At 42.3% G+C, this 16,326-nt stretch overlaps 1 protein-coding gene across 1 annotated transcript in view; it reads left to right on the top strand.

Annotated features, from left to right (window-relative positions):
* The first annotated feature begins 263 nt into the window (after nt 1-263).
* Nucleotides 264-16,326, top strand: part of TRPC3 (transient receptor potential cation channel subfamily C member 3) — an 88,009-nt gene continuing 71,946 nt past the window's right edge. The window contains exon 1 of the mRNA XM_053257302.1: nt 264-873. Within this exon, the coding sequence (XP_053113277.1) occupies nt 635-873 (239 nt within the window). The 5' untranslated portion in view covers nt 264-634. The remainder of the gene's footprint in view (nt 874-16,326) is intronic.

The following is a 16,326-nucleotide window of genomic DNA, read 5'->3' as shown; positions in this document are numbered from 1 at the left end:
ACTTACAGGAGTCAAGTTGCACCCCGGAGTACCCTTTTCTAGCAGCGCCTTAGGTCGCCGCCTTCGCCTCGCCTGGGTGTGCGCGGGAGAGCCTCCCATTTCCTTTGCTCCGGTGCCTGCCTGTGTGTGATAGAGAGGCTATACTCCCCCTCTTTGCCACCGCCCTCCTCCTCCTCCCCCCCCCCATCGCTAAAGGAGTGAAATTCTCTGGCGATGGTTGCTGCTGACTCGCCCTCTCGCCCTCCCCCTCTGAGTAATGAGGCTGTCCTAGCACGAGATGATGAAAAGGCGAGAGGGGAGAAGGAGGCATTGCTGCGGCGGCTGCCTTCTGCTGCTCCGGGGACTCCTTTTTTCCTCTTCAGCAGCGCCACGCGCCGAATCGCGTCCCGGCACGTTCTGCCGGGCCCGCCCTGGCCAGTCCCCATAGAGGCGCAGGGAAGCTCTCGATTTGATTGGGAAAGAGAGAGCGGAGCTTTGTCCCTTCACGCTGCTCGGCTCCCTTTGCTGGCCAAGGCTTCCCTCCTCTCCGTTTGCCCGCCAGCAGCCCCAGCGGCGCAGCAGAGTCTTGCCGTCCAAGGGCGGCCGCCTGTGCCAGCAGAGCAGAAGCGAGGCAGGTCGGAGGCGCCGCCAGAGCATGTCCGGCAAGGGCAAGAGAGGCAAGGAGCAGGGGAGAGTGACCTTCCCCCAGCAGCAGCAGCAGCAGCAAGAGGACGAGGATGAGGGGACAGCGGAAGAGCCGCAGCGGCCGCGCCGGGGCTGGAGGGGAGTCAATGGGGGGCTGGAGCCCCCGCAGCAGCAGCAGCAGAAGGCGGTGAAAACCCAGCGGGAAACCTACGGCTGTTACCCGCCCTCGCCAGTGCTGGGCAGCAGCATGTATGTGTGGAAGCAGCGGCCTGCCCGGGGCTGGGTCCGTGGGTGGTTGTGCGGTGGGTGGCGCCGCCGCCACTCTGTGAGAGGGAAGGAGACTTGTGGTTGCGCCTCTGCAGGTGGCTTGCTTGTTGGGAGGGATGGAGCCCCGAAGTTTGGGCTCTCCTTTTCCTTGGCTCGTCGTAGTCGACGAGCAGCCCGCCTGCTCCCGAGGATACTGCCTTAGCCCTCAGGATGGAAGTGGATGATGATGCCATCGAGGGGTTCTTGTTAGGGAAGGCACAGTTGACCGGGCGGTGCGCGGGGCGCAATTAGAAATAGGATTACGCTCCCAAAGATGGTCTTAGAGTGAATCGGAATTTGGGAAGACCAAAATTCTGCTCGAGAGACTAAGCAAAAGGAAAGGTTGGAGAAATGGGGCTACATCTGCTGGTATTCATGCGAAAGTCCTCTCCCCACCACTGATGCTGCTAGTACTTGGGATCTGGTGTGCAGTCCTGATCCACGGTTCTCAATGGAAGTTTGGCCACTGGTTTGAGTAATGTGTGGCTGCTTGCTCTAGCAGTTGGCTGGGGTGTGTCTGCAGCAGCAGCACTCTTATTCCATGTCATCTCAGTCTCCTGTTATCCTGAAACTAATCTTTCTGTGTTTCACTTAGATACATGCTTCATGCTTCTTTCTTCTAGAATTGCAGGATTCACTGTAAAGATGTTTTCTTAATTTCAGATCTGCAGCATTCAATTTATAACCCCCCACCACAATTTGCTGCAGTGTGCTGAAAAGTATGTATGTGGCTGATCACAACTCTTGAGATGGACCATGGTGTAGTTGGGTTTAACTTCTAAAATAAATTAGTTGGTGAATTAGCAAAGTCCCAGTGCATGGTTACAAATACACTGAAACAAAAGAGAAAAGGCGATGATAAGTAGGAAAGAGACGAGGACCTCGGTGCACAGTTTAGAGTGCTGCCAGATGGCCCTTCCTTAGTGATTGGTTGGTGGGCAACCAGAAATGGGCTAAAAACCTTTTAAAGAAGTTGTTTGCCTGCATCATTGTAACTCTGGCAACTACTTAGGCACTATGGCTGCTGTCCCCGCCCCCATCTTTATTCCGGGCAGCAGTGATAAAAGAAGGTGCTGAAAGCCATCAGATAATAGTGCGCAGGAGAAGGCAATGGTAAACCACTCCTGTATTCTGCCAAGAAAACCACATGGTTCTGTGGTTGCCAGGAGTTGACACCGACTTGACGGCACAACCTTTCCTTTTCCAGTCCAGATTAGCAAGGTTCAGCACAGGGATCTATACAGCCCCTGTGTAGACTGTGGGTAACTGATACTCTGATTCAGAATGATCATTCGTAAAAACTTTATCTGGAATTACTGCTGAACCAGCCAAGGGAAGGTATGTACCTTTTTAATGAGCTGCAAAGGGGGAAAAAAATGGAGCGCTGAAGAGCTCCATTGCAAAGGAAAAATAGGAAATTGAGTGCTAAAAGGATTTTACACATCACAGAGTGTAGTGCAAACTGTCCACTTTAAGGGTGCCAACTCTCTGAAGGTATTCCTGGAGATACCACGCCCCCCCCCATATGTTTTCCAGTAGTTTTAAGTGAAAACTTTTCACAGGATCAGCTCAGGATTGCTTTCCATAGTCATTCCTGGAGATTGATGCTGGCTCCTGAAGACTCCAGACCAATTCTGGAGAGTTGTCAACCTTAGTTTGCCCCCTTGCATGTTGTAGCTGATAGTAGTGCATAGTGAAAGATTGCTGGTCTAGATGCACATTCATGAAAAGTATTTGTCAGGGTTTAGAAACTGAAGGATGTCAGTGCTGTCTGTGCAGGCAGAAAAAGCAGTGTTTGAATAGCTGTAATGAGATTAGTGATATTTTTCCTGGGAGTTGAAATCTGGGATTAGAAGATATCTCTTGGTGAGATGAAAAATGGGTTTCTATTTCAACAGAATTAATATAGAGCTAAAAAAATATTGAGGTCAGAGACATTCAACCTATAGTCAGTGTAGGTACCAGGTTTAATTTAAGGCAGGATCACATGATCCCTGGAACGTGTGAAATAATGATTGAGAATTCCTCAATAATTGAACAAGTGCCTGGTGCCTTTTCTCTCACCAAGAAGTAACCACAACCAGTTTCCACACATCTTGGATTTCAAGTGACTTCTAGGCATGCACACTTCAGAAATTAGTTGCATCCTTCCTCCTTTTTCTAATGCCCTAGGTGTGATGGTTAGTGTGTAGGGCTCGAACTCGGGAGACTAAGGTTCAGAACCCTACTTAGTGATGCAGGTCACTGGGTGACCTTCGGCCAGTCACTCTTTCAGTTTAACCTACTCCATGGGGTTGTTGTGAGAGTAAAATGTGCCAAGGAAGAGCAATGTATGTTGCTTTGAGTTCCTTGGAAGAATGAGATAAAAATGTAAGAAATTAAATTTTGATCGCTCCTTTTTCAGTTTGTCTATGCATCCCAACTTTTAAAGTTGTCCCATACCATTTCCTAAACCAACCCACTCCAAAGGAAAACAGGGAGAGTGTTTCTCCAGCACTCCTGGTGTCTGCCCTTTGTGATTTCGCAGAACGCTCCCTGCAAATGTAATGGAGCTGTTTTCTTGCCTGTGTTGTTTAACATCTTAAGAGCTAGGTCACAGAATCGGGAGCATTTCAGGCACCATCTGATGGATATCAAGTCCAGCAATGACTGCCCTGTTTACAGACCCCCTTTCCACCTCTGATTTTATTTGTCCTAAGGAAGGCCATTAAATAGATATGATGCAGTTCTCCTAAAAAGAATATCTAAATGCCCAAGTGAGGAGATTGCCTTACCTTTCTTTGAGGTTTGATATGTTTGATGGAGATGTGAGACAGTGTCTCAGTCTAGCATGTTTTAATATCCTGCTGAATACATTTAATTGACATTGGAAGCATTTATTTAATAGAAACGGATGAGTCAGGGGTGTTTTTCTCAGACCACTAGAATAGCTGCTGAGAAGCTCCAGTCAGTTCAGGTTTTGGGAGCTGGTGTAATCATTTTGCTCTGCTGCCAGTAAAAAAAAACAAATTACCTTTTCTCCAAACTTTCTTTAAATTTTCACATGCCCAAGTACATTTTTCAAAGGGAAAGAATGTCACATTGAAAAAGGAGAAAGATGGGAGGATATTTGAAGGTAGATTCACATTTGTGACATTTGGTTATCAGAAATGCAATTGTGTTTCAAGTACCAATCTCTGTATTGGTTTTAGGAAACGTAGGGATTGGTAGAAGAGCTGCTAAATATGTATGCATTTGCTTTTCTGTTATATCCTGTCCAAAGACCTTCTCTTATCACAAAGGGCTCAGAATCGAAATGCTTTTCCATATGGTTTAAAAGAGTATATGCGTCATTTTTCCGAGGTCATAGCAATGCTCCTAAGAAGTGCTGTTCCCAAGTTTTGTTTTGTGTTACCAGACTGCTTTGCATCTTCATGCCCATACCACATGATAAATGAAGGAAGGGTGGGTTTCTCTTTAAGCTATAAAAACAAGTATGGCATAGATTACCCTTCTTCTGTGTCGAATGTATTGCTCTCCCTTTGCTTTTTGCAGCTATGAAGCGATAAGAATCTCATTGGTCAATGATACTAACATAAATTTACTTTCAACTTGCAATAAAATAGCAGCAGAGATGTTGGAGCATAATATCCTTCTTGCATTGCCTATACGATAATGAACAGTGTGTAGGAAATAGACAAAATAAGCTTGAACTTGTATACTCAGGAACATAGGAAATTGCCTTACACCAACCATTGGTCCATCTAGCTCAGTATTGTCTACACAGACTGGCAGTGGCTTGTCCAAGGTTACAGGCAGGAGTCTCTCTCAGCCCTATCTTGGAGATGCCAAGAAGCAAGCATGCAGTTGCTTTTCCCAGAGCAGCCTCATCCCTTAGGGAAAATACATGTAGCTCACATGTAGTCTCCCATGCAAATGCAACCCAGAGCGGACCCTTCCTAGTGAAGGGGACAGTTCATGCCTGCTACCAGAAGACCAGCTCTCCTCCTTACAGGAAGGTAAATACGACTTGATATGTACAACTGAGACTTTGTCAGATGACCAAGGTTTTCAAACTAGTGACTGAAGGATAGAAGTTATTCAAAAATAATAGATTCAATAGAAAGCAAGAGGAAGTAATATTATTTGTTGAAAAATTGTGTGCATGCAAACATGAGAGAAGTGATAGTTTCACTTTATTCCACATTAGTCAGACTGTATCTGAAGTACTGTATCCAGTTCTGGGTGCTTCACTTTAAAAAGGATGTAGACAAATCGGAATGGGTTCCAAAGAGGGCCCTGAAGATGATCAGGGTTCTGGGGGAGGGGAAGCTGTGAGGAAAGGCTAAAAGATCTGGGTGTGTTTAGCTTGGAGAAGAGAAGATGTGGTGGTGGGGATGTGATAGCATCCCTGAAGGCCTTTCACCAAGCACTTGTTCTCTGCCACCCCCAAGGGTGGGACTATATCTAATGGACTTAAATTACAGGAGGGTAGCTTTTCACTTATTAGGGAAAACTTCTTAATGGTAAGAACAGTCTGATAATGCGGCCAGTTATGAGGCGAGCTCTCCTTTTCTAGATCCATTTAAGGAAAGGCTGGACAGCCATCTGTTGGGAGTACTCTATCTCTGAATCTTCTTGCATTGAGCAGAAGGTTGGATTACAGACAGGATATACACCTGTCAGGAATGCTGTATCAGTTTCCTGCACTGAGCAGGATGTTGAACTAGAAGACCTCCAAGGTCCCTTCCATCTCTAGCATGCTATGACTCTTGAGGGCCTACAAAACTCCTTCTAACTCTGTGATTCTCTTCCCCCCCATTAGCTTTCATGCATTTATTTCAGATACTTTAAAAATGTCATTAAAATCAGTTGAGCCAAAAAATATGTCATACTGGGATCTATACACATGTACCAGAAAAAGAATAATTTGGTCCTCCCCCCGCCCCCCACCAATGGCCTGGATGGCCAAACTTTTTTCATTGGTCACAGGTGCTGAATACATTAGTAAGAGGGAGAGGCAATCCATCTGCACTCCAGACTTGCAGACATACTACTTGCTTCATCTCTTGGTCATGTTGAAACATAGGCAAGTCAGGACTAGCTGATTTATGTATGTGAGGCTGTTCATCAATACACTGTATACTCCAGTTGTACATCATAATATCAAAAACTGGTTTGGTATTAGCTTGGTTGTATACATGGACCATTATTTTTAAAAATTATGGCTATAAGAGGGAGATCTTTTGTGGCCATAATGTGCAATCTGTGAACACTACTAGAATCCACATAGTAAGTGATAACAGCATGTTTTGACATGGTACTTTTAATGATGCAAATAGTGATGCTATGACAATCTGGAAAATCTGTCCATCACATCACAGGAAGAAAGTATGCATTACTTGTTGGATTCTGAAAATCATAGTACAGTATTTCCAGTCTCAAAAAACTTAATGTATGCAAATGCCATGTCAGATAAGGGATGGGTGGACAAGAAAGAAAGAAGATAATCCATTTAATTTGTAATATATTGGTATAAAATCAGCAGTGGAATGCTTTCTACTAATCACATTTCCAATTGCCCTTTTCCCTTATTCAACCTTTGCTCACCCTTGATTCCTTTCACATAATGTCTTATTCACTCAAAAAGCTCCTTCACACCCACACTAACCACTTCCTGTGCCATGCCATCTCATACCCAGGGGAGATAAAGATTATGATTATAGGGATGTTTGTATGCTAGGAATGCATTCACTTTTTCTCATTTTGTGGAGTAATAATAAATTTGGTTTCTATTGGCAATAAAATGTTTGAGCTAGAGAGGAAATTTACCTCAGAGAGTGAGAATACAAGAAAATGAATGAACTGAAATTGTTCTTTCTCCTTATAGTGCATTATATTCTGCGTTCACATTTCAGTATTTTGGTCTTCAGGGATAACTCACATACAGTTTAATTCTTAACTTTATAATGAAAAACCTTCTGTCATGAGCTCCTTATTATGATGTATAAAATAAAGTGTTTCTAAAGAGGTAATTAATTAAACTCAGGCTGGTGATGAATTCCAAATATGAAATTAGTTCACAAGTTTCTAGACTTTGTCATAGGAAGCTGCCTTATAGCGAGTCAAACCATTCGTCTATCGAGCTCAGTATTGTCCAGGGCTGCACAACTTCAGCCCTCTTGCAGGTGTTGGACTACAACTCCCATCCCAGTGTGCCCGGGGATTATGGGAGCTGTAGTCCAAAAACATCTGGAGGGTTGAAGTTGTGCAGCCCAGGTCTACACTGACTGACAGTGGCTCTCCAAGGTTTCAGGCAGTAGTCTCTTCTAGCACTACCTGGTGATGATAGGAATGAACCCGGGACCTTCTGCATACAAAACAGATGTTCCACCACCACTACAGTCCCATTGTGAACCCCTTAAATCAAGGAGACAAAACTCCATTTGAGTCTCCTCCAGTATAAATTAGAGTAAATTCATACAAGCAGTTCTCATCATCAGTAATTTTGCAATTACTGTGCAGTGGGATCCACAAGAAATAGCCTTATCTTAATCATGATTACTTAGAAGTAAATCACCAGTACTTAATTTGCACAGCTCACATGGTACATTTAGTTAATAAATGATACATATTGGGTTCCATCCTAATGTTTCCTGACTCCAGAGGAAAATCTGCTCCAAAGATGTCCCTCCAGATGAGGCTCCTTTCTCCAGTGGAAGGAAAGCTTTGGATTAAGTTGATTGAATCCAGAAGAAATGTAATGGACTGAATCCCCTGGAGGAAGAGCTCCTTGTATCAAATCCAGAATTATCAGAATAAAACCCATTGGCCTGGTTCACACAGTTTGAATCTAGATTAAATGTGGGTTACCAACATTAGCATGATTGTGTGATACCATGCCAAGATGGTTTTGGACCCGAGATACTGTAATCTGCGATTCCCATCTCAGAATCACACAGTCACTCTGATGTTGGTAACCCACATTAAACCTAGTTTCAAACAATTGTGTGAATCAAGCCATTGTATTCAAAGTTTTTGTTCTGTGAATAGGACTCAAACAGAAAAGTTCCTGTTGTGGAAGAGACTCTCTCATTCACAGAGTAAACACTTTTGATACAACCCATGATTATAATAAATAATGTTCAGGATTTCACAGTAACTCACAAATGAGTCTGAAACATGACTATAGTCAATTTCATATTTGGCCTCTTTATAACTGAATTCCTGGATAGTGACACTGATTCTGATCATAAACTTATTAAGCATGGCCAAGGGGCTGCTTTAAGGACTTTGTGGTAGGTAACCAAAAATATGTATTTCATGTGTATGTGTCTGAGGGAGAGTGGTTTCCATATTATCCTCCAGAATAGCCAGTAGGTATGAGGGTATAGAGTTATGCAGCCCCACACATGTGTAAGGATTCAGAATAAGGCAGATCCTGTATACTTTCTCTCTCTAGCTCTTTAGAGACATTTCATATTTGGTGGCATATATGGCATCTTGGCAGAAGTACTTTGGCACACTGCAATTGTCCATTTGACTATTGGACGTAGTGATAGCAGTGCATTGGTTTCATGCCAATATAGCTCTGTGGGATCTATATTGTACTCGGGTTTCCAGCCACAGGAGCCAAAGAGAAACTGACAACTAATTCAGTTGTTCTGGAAGCTGTACACCTGCAGGGTTGGTGCTCACAGCCATTCTGCTGGACATTACTGCTGCTTTTAGAGGGACTAGTAAATTGAAGCCCATTCTTCCATGCTAGAGCAGCAGGAAGGGAAGATAGATGCAAACCGAACTTAAGAATGGATAATTCATTTAGAGAGCTGGTGTAATATACTGATTGAGAGTATGATCTCTCAGCCAGGAGTCCCTGATTAAAATCTCTCTATGAGATTTTGAGACTGTCTCAGGCAAACAGCTGTTCTTTCAGCCTCAGCATCCCCGCCCCCTGTATGTGTGAAATGAAAATAATAATAGTGACCTACATTATAAGAGGTGCTATAAAACTTATTGAGATTACTGATATGAGGAGCTTAAAACTCTAAAGCACTGTATAAATGCTTAATATTGTCAGTATTCATCATATTCATCTAGATGGACAAGGTTGTCTTGTGATTTGCATGGAGGAAGACTGTCATCAGAAGCCTTAAGGAACAAATGTTGCCAGCATCCTATTCACTTTTCACTTGGTTTTTTATGGCACCAAATTCTTTTGGAGTTTGCTTATTGAAATGCATTTTCTGTATTCTGTCTCTCCCTGGCAGTAGTTGTAAAAGACAATCTTCTAGACTGTTGCTAGCACTCAGTTAATCAATTCAACAGGATGTACTGAAGCAATAGGGCATCTGAGACGCTGGGGCTGTGGGCATGCGTGCATGTTCTCTGGTGCCAAATTCTCATGTGCCCGTCTATAAATTATTATAGAAAGAGGTGCTTTCCTCTTGAATTGCATTTTAATTTGAAGTTCATACACACAGCAGTAGGCTGCACATGCTAGTGAAATCAGCAGGTCAAAAGCTAATACTAAATCCTGTACTAATTAATTTAAGATTAAGGCCCCCCTGATTGTGCTGAGTGCTGATATCTATGTAATTCAGAAAAAGAGACGGTGGCAATGCTGTGTTTTAAAATGGATTATTGACGCACTGGAGACATTTTCCTGGTATTATTTTAGAATGTTCACTGCTCAACATTCCACACTAATGCAAAAAAGACAAAAAGCATTCAACAGTTTAGACCTATACACTGTTCCCTCTAAGGCGTGCTCATGTGCGCGCACTCACAAGTTTTCTGATGTCCGCTCAGTTAATTTTAGATCCCGCTCAGGTTGAATTAGGAAGGCCCCACTCTGAATGTGTGTGAGCACACAGTGCCCTGATACTGCCACCCAGAACAAAAATCATTCCGCTCAGAGATGAAAAAAATTAGAGGGACCACTGGACCTATACTTTCCAGCTTTAAGCTGGTATAATCCTGGCAGGGTTTCCAGTGCCAGTATTATGCAGACACCAACTGATCAGACTGGGATTATGCAGATACTGGTGATAGTTAATGAAATCCTTATGCACTGGCAAAGTTTATTCTAGTAAGGCAGAGCTGGAGAAAGAGGGAAGAGCCTGAATAAGATTTTTTGAGTTCTACTGAATTTCAACTGATTTATGAGACTGCCCATTTTTAGGAGATTACTAGTCCCATTATAGATTTTCCCCTTCTTAATAACTAGAGGATAACTCACTCTAGTAACTCACTCTAATAACTCACTCTAGTTATTCTATTCTATTCTGACTTACTCTAGTTAACACTCAACACATTATTTTCAAGAAATTCAGTGCTGGCCAACAGGGATTAAACTTCTAGGCATAATCATAATAATTCTTTATTTTAAGAATATCTTACCACAATGAAAAGTTGCCAATATGATTTAGAAAAATTAAAGCAAAAACAAACATTAAAAGATGGCCCAATCAATCTATTACTGAAGGAAGAACAGAAAAGAAAAAAATTAACCAGCCTGTGGAAAGAAAATAAAGATGAAGTCATTTGAGTCTTACAAGGAAGAAATCTTCAAAACAAATCACATATATTATCTTGACTTTGACATCCTGTAAAGCAGGAGAGAAGAATGATTTGCCTAGAACTATCTAGTGAGTTTATAGCAGAGATGAGTTTTGAATCGAGGACACTGAGATTAATAACTCAGTCTTTTTGGTACTGTGCTGCTGGGAGTAATGCACTGGAATATGCTCTTGAGACATCTTGAGAGGTTCATGTTTTCTTAGGAAATTCCTTTTTCCTCTAGCCAGTCTGCCTATGTGGACAATTTGGTGGTTAAGCACAAACTCTTAACTAATCCATGCAAAGGAATCTTGAGAATATGCTCTAAATATTAAATTAACTTTATTAATAAGAAAAGACAAATCATGGGTTATGTTCTCTTACACTAATCAGACTAACTAGTCTAGGATAGAAGAGCGTGACTTCTGGAATGTCACCTGAATTCCTCTGAACTACACTTTCATCCTTCAGGTTCTGTTGATGGTGGGCAACTATCAACAGAATGGTTGTTTGTTTTATTTGTTGTTGGTTGTTCTTTTGGCTGGTCGATGACCATAATAATAGTTATCCTATCCTATCCAGGTTATTTGATGTCACTGCCCAATCTATCGCATCTAACCAAAATGGAGCTTGGGATCAATGCAGGTCACATAATTCACATAGTCAATGAAGCACTATAACAACACTTGCTTGGCTGACTTCCTCCTTTTTCAGGTTAGAAAACATGTGCTGAACTGAGAGCATGGAAAACGATTGCCTGAACATACCTTAAGGGCATCTGCAACAAAAAACATTACTAGGCAGTTGTGTATTTGGCAAATCCTGACCGTAGGGAAGCAAGCGAAGATATCTTGCAAACACTAAGGGGTTCATTCTAGATAGTAGGCAAACTCTGATATTTTACTGTGAGAACCATGTTTTCAAATGATGGCCTTACTTTTTCCCAAATAGAAAAAAAATAGTGGAAATCACAAGAAGTTCAGTAATATTTATGTTTAAGTATGGTAAAGATACTTAAACATGCTTTGAGCATTAACTGCTCATTGGGCGTAAAATGATTGTTGCAACTTTGTGGGTTTCTGCTACTTCTTTTTCATGGATTGATGTGGTTCTATTTCTAGTTTTCCTCCCATCTAAACCAGCTGCTCTAAGTGTACTGCTGTGACAAACGTCCTCATAATAATTTCCTTTAGGAAGAGACCTGTATTAAGAGTAAACTTTATGCTGAAATGGTAAATAAAAACACATACATGTGGAAACAGGAATTTTGTGCAAGCTCCATTGAAATGAAGTTGTGCAGTAGCTGTTGGGATACGTTCATGTTGATGGGAGGCTGAATGGGTCGGGAGCTGAATGTGAACATTTTGTATATTCTCTTCATGGCTTCCATGTACCGTATACAACTTTGCTCGGCATTTTTCCATGCATCCTGTCCCTGTCATTTTTCCTCTACCCCATGGCAAATAATTGAAATGCTAGAAAAAGCAAGCACAAAATCAAGAATGCAAATGAAGTGCAGGTGTACTTAGCTATTTGACATACTGCAGTATATACAAACTTGCCTATTTTGGTTGCAGAACTTATTTTATTGCAGCATTGAATGACATCAAAATGCACACAAATACAAACATAAAATCCTGATGAAAAAAATGCTTCATTTAAAGCCATCTTTAGATTATTTTGGGAAGGAGAGTCCTTCCTCAAGAAATGAAACCATGAAACTCATCTATTCCTTACAAAACTGAAAAGAGTTTTCATACCATTATGAAATTTAATATGGAAAATCTCTTGGGTGAGGGGTGCAAGTTTCAAAGAAAATTAGTTCTTCAAAATGTGTTGTGTATTTCTGTTGTGATGGTCTCCATTTCCCATGTTATTCAAGGGAGATGATACTGAAAGAGCTGTGGGACCATTCTCTGTTAGACAAATAAAAGTATGTTCTCTTACTCCATTGAACAATCATCACTGTGAAAGTTGTTATGGGTGACATTTTGAATAAGGAGCACACAAGATATCTAGATTTCAGAGAATTCATGTGAAATCTGGCCAAGTTACAGCAATCTAAAAGCTGGGAGCAAGTGGTTATTTTATGTCATGCATCTTCAGTGAAAGCTGGCTCTAGAGATGCTGTTAAAGTAGTGCTGTGCCCTCTGGCACAGTCTAGAACTAGCTTCCTCTGGCTCTCCTCAAGTGCTGCAGTTTCTCCAATAATCTTGCACCTCACTATTTTAAAGAATAATTTTAATTAATAAAGACAACTGGGAACTTACTGCTTCCACCATGCTGCAGTTGTGCTAAGTGCCTTCTCCTGTGCATTTCCATGTGCAAAGGAGCCCAAGCTCAGAGACTTTGGACTAAGCACACTCAGTATAGCAATGATGATGGTGACAGAGATTTCAGGATGCTGGCCATTGGCAGTACAGCTTCAGAAGGTTTCTTTCCTGTCTGGCTGACTAAGAGTAGGCAGGGGTGTGGATGGCTGGCGGATGCTGGAGCTGGCCCATGAAGAACAATTTTGGGAGAAGATAGAAAAGGTGGGTGTTGCCATTTTGCTGTATTCCCCTTCTCCACTTTGTGCTTCTGTTGACAATGGTAGCAACTGACTCTTTGAAAACCTGTAGGGGAAGCGTACAGAGGAAGAAGTTGTGGGAGGGAATCCTTTTCTAGCACAGTTTTCAATCCAAGCTGGAGAAGAATTTGGCACATATTATTTGGCATATGTTCATACTTGGGGTGAATATTGTGAGCTCCCTGAGACATATCCTTCTGAGACCTGAAGTGCAACCTCAACAATGGGAAAATAAAACATTTTCCTATTGAAATGTTGGACTCAAAAGTTCTTAACTATGGCTGGATTGTGCCCATTGTGATATCATTGTATCTTGGTGTCCATTCCTACAGTCCTTGCACCACCAAAATTATATTTAAAGTCCCAACATTCAGTAGGCAACTTCATGGCTATTGATTACAGTATTGATTACAGTATGTATTCTCTTTAGACATGTATCCTGGTAATTCAGCACCATAAAAACTCCAAGTCACACTTTTAGAAATGCCAAGCTACAGATTGATCATCAAAGCACAAGCTACTTCCTTAGTAATATATTTTGAGAGGACCTCTTAGCCACATCAAGTATATGACTTTGTCACAAGATATTTAGTGGAAAATTTATTCATAACTGGCAAAAACTGTACCTTTAGAATGACGTGTCCTGCAGATGCTGACTTTTGTCTGTGGAAATGCACAATCCTTCCCTCTCTGTGCTAAGTGTGGTGGGGGCCAGTCGTCTTTTCCTCACAAGGGGGAGCAGAAAATGAAAGCTCATTACTCCCAGCTTTACTGCATGACCTTGAGAACACAGGTCATCCTCTCCCACTTCCTCTACTATGGGCCAAGGATGGAGCCTGGTGTAGAAAACCATCAAACTTTGATAGTTTTAGGCTAGCAAAAAAGAAACAACATATTGAAAATGTGTTAAAAACTGGGCATGGAAGAGCAGTAATTGTTGCTTAGGAAAAGTTGCTTAGGAAAAGATAAGTCAACTGCACAGCTAATAGTCAGAAATTCCATTTAATAAGAATATTTTTGTTCCTCCAATTTGCTGCATCATGGTGTGATGAAATATATACTGGAAAAGTAATAAATGCAATATTGCGATATTAAAAATTTACATGTAGTATGATAATTTTAGAGGATGAGGCAGAATGGACTCCATAGTTGGTGACACTGGCTTTCTAAGTGTGTGTGCTTCTTCCTTGGAAGATTGCTAAAGAAGACATGAACTCTTCCCTGGCAATTCCCAGCCTAATTGCTTTGTGCAGAGTCCAGAGCAGATTTATCCTTTCCCATTCATTATATATGTTAGTCCCCGGTGAATGCATGGAGGGTAGTGGGAGCAGGATCTGATGTACCTGATTTTCATGTATTCACAATAAGATCTGAAATAGCCCCCCATGTGCAGAAGTTCCTCCATGCATCCAGGAACCCTGCCCTCTACTCTTCCTGCAGTCCTTCTATATATTAACAATAAAATGCACTCCCAATTGACTTCTGGGTGTGTTACCTATAACCGTGGTGGTGTGACAGTGAAGAGGGAAGAGAGACTAGGTGCCTTTAGTATGGAATGTATCAATGAATGCTGTCAATTTCTACCTTTTTCTGTAAGATCTCCACTACCTATTAAGATCATCAAGAAAGGTCCATCTTGGGTTGCTGCCAGTTTGGAGGCAACTTGGGGTCAAGCCTTCTCAGTAGCTGCTCCTGGGTTGTGTAATGCACTCCCCATGGAAACAAAGGCATGCCATCCTTAGAAGCATTTAAGAGAGCCCTAAATTCTCAGTTTAAGCCTGGTTATCCAAAACCAGATTTAAAATGGGGGGCTAAGGATATGGGTGGGGTAAACACTTACGGCTTTGTAGCCGTATTTGCTGTCCTAGTGGATGATCTCCAATTGGGAATTGACAGAGGAAGTGTGACTCTGTTGGTCCTTTTGGACCTCTCGGCGACTTTCGATACTATCGACCATAGTATCCTTCTGGAACATCTGAGGGTGTTGGGGGTGGGGGGCACTGTTCTACAGTGGTTCAGCTCCTACCTCTCGGACAGATTCCAGATGGTGTCGATTGGAGACTGTTGCTCTTCAAAATCTGAGCTTAAATATGGTGTCCCTCAAGGCTTCATACTTTCTCCAATGCTTTTTAACATCTACATGAAACCACTGGGAGAGATCATCGGGGGATTTGGAGCGGGGTGTTATCAGTATGCTGCTGACACCCAAATCTACTTCTCCATGTCAACTTCTTCAGGAGATGGCATATCCTCCCTAAATGCTTGCCTGGAAGCAGTAATGGGCTGGATGAGGGAGAATAAACTGAAGCTGAATCCAGATAAGACGGAGGTCCTTATTGTGCGGGGTCAGAACTCTAGAGACTATTTTGATCTGCCTGTTCTAGTTGGGGTTACACTTCCCCAAAAGGAACAGGTTCGCAGTCTGGGAGTACTTCTGGATGCACACCTCTCCCTGGTATCTCTGGTTGAAGCCAGGGGTGCTTTCTATCAGCTTCAGCTGATACGCCAGCTGCATCCGTTTCTTCAGATGAACAACCTCAAAACAGTGGTACATCTGTTGGTAACCTCCAGACTTGACTTCTGCAATGTGCTCCATGTGGGGATGCCTTTGTACGTAGTCCGGAAGCTTCAGTTGGTACAGAATGCGGCAGCCAGGTTGGTCTCTGGGTCATGTCGGAGAGACCACATCACTCCTTTGTTGATAGAGTTACACTGGCTGCCAATAGGTTTCCGGGCAAAATACAAAGTCCTGTCATAACTTATAAAGCCCTAAATGGCTTAGGCCCTGGGTATGTAAGAGAACGTCTTCTTCATTATGATCCCCACCGCCCATTGAGGTCCTCTGGAGAGGTCCGTCTCCAGTTGCTGCCAGCTAGGCTGGTGGCCACACGGGGACGGGCTTTCTTGGTTGCTGCCCCGAGACTGTGGAATGCGCTCCCTACTGAGATACGATCCTCCCCATCTCTGACAATTTTTAGAAAGCATTTGAAAACCCACCTCTTCACCCAAGCTTTTTCTTTTCTTCAACATTTTAAGGTTTTAATTCGTGGTGATTTTTAAATTGTTAAATTGTTTTAAGTTTTTGTATATATTTTAACTTGTTTTATACTATTGTTAACCGCCCAGAGATGAAAGTTTGGAGCGGTGTACAAATGTAATAAATAATAAAATAATAATTATAATTATAGTGTTGGCTACTCTGATTGCCAGCAGCTCCTCTGTGTCCCAGGCAGCAGTGTCTTCAAGCCATGCCTTCTGCAATTAGAGACACTAGAATCTAACATCAG

The sequence above is a fragment of the Hemicordylus capensis genome, chromosome 5 (genome assembly GCF_027244095.1).
Source record: "Hemicordylus capensis ecotype Gifberg chromosome 5, rHemCap1.1.pri, whole genome shotgun sequence".
Classification (NCBI taxonomy): Eukaryota; Metazoa; Chordata; class Lepidosauria; order Squamata; family Cordylidae; genus Hemicordylus; species Hemicordylus capensis.
Note: the sequence above shows the minus strand (reverse complement) of the source record. Positions and strands in the feature narration are given on the sequence as shown.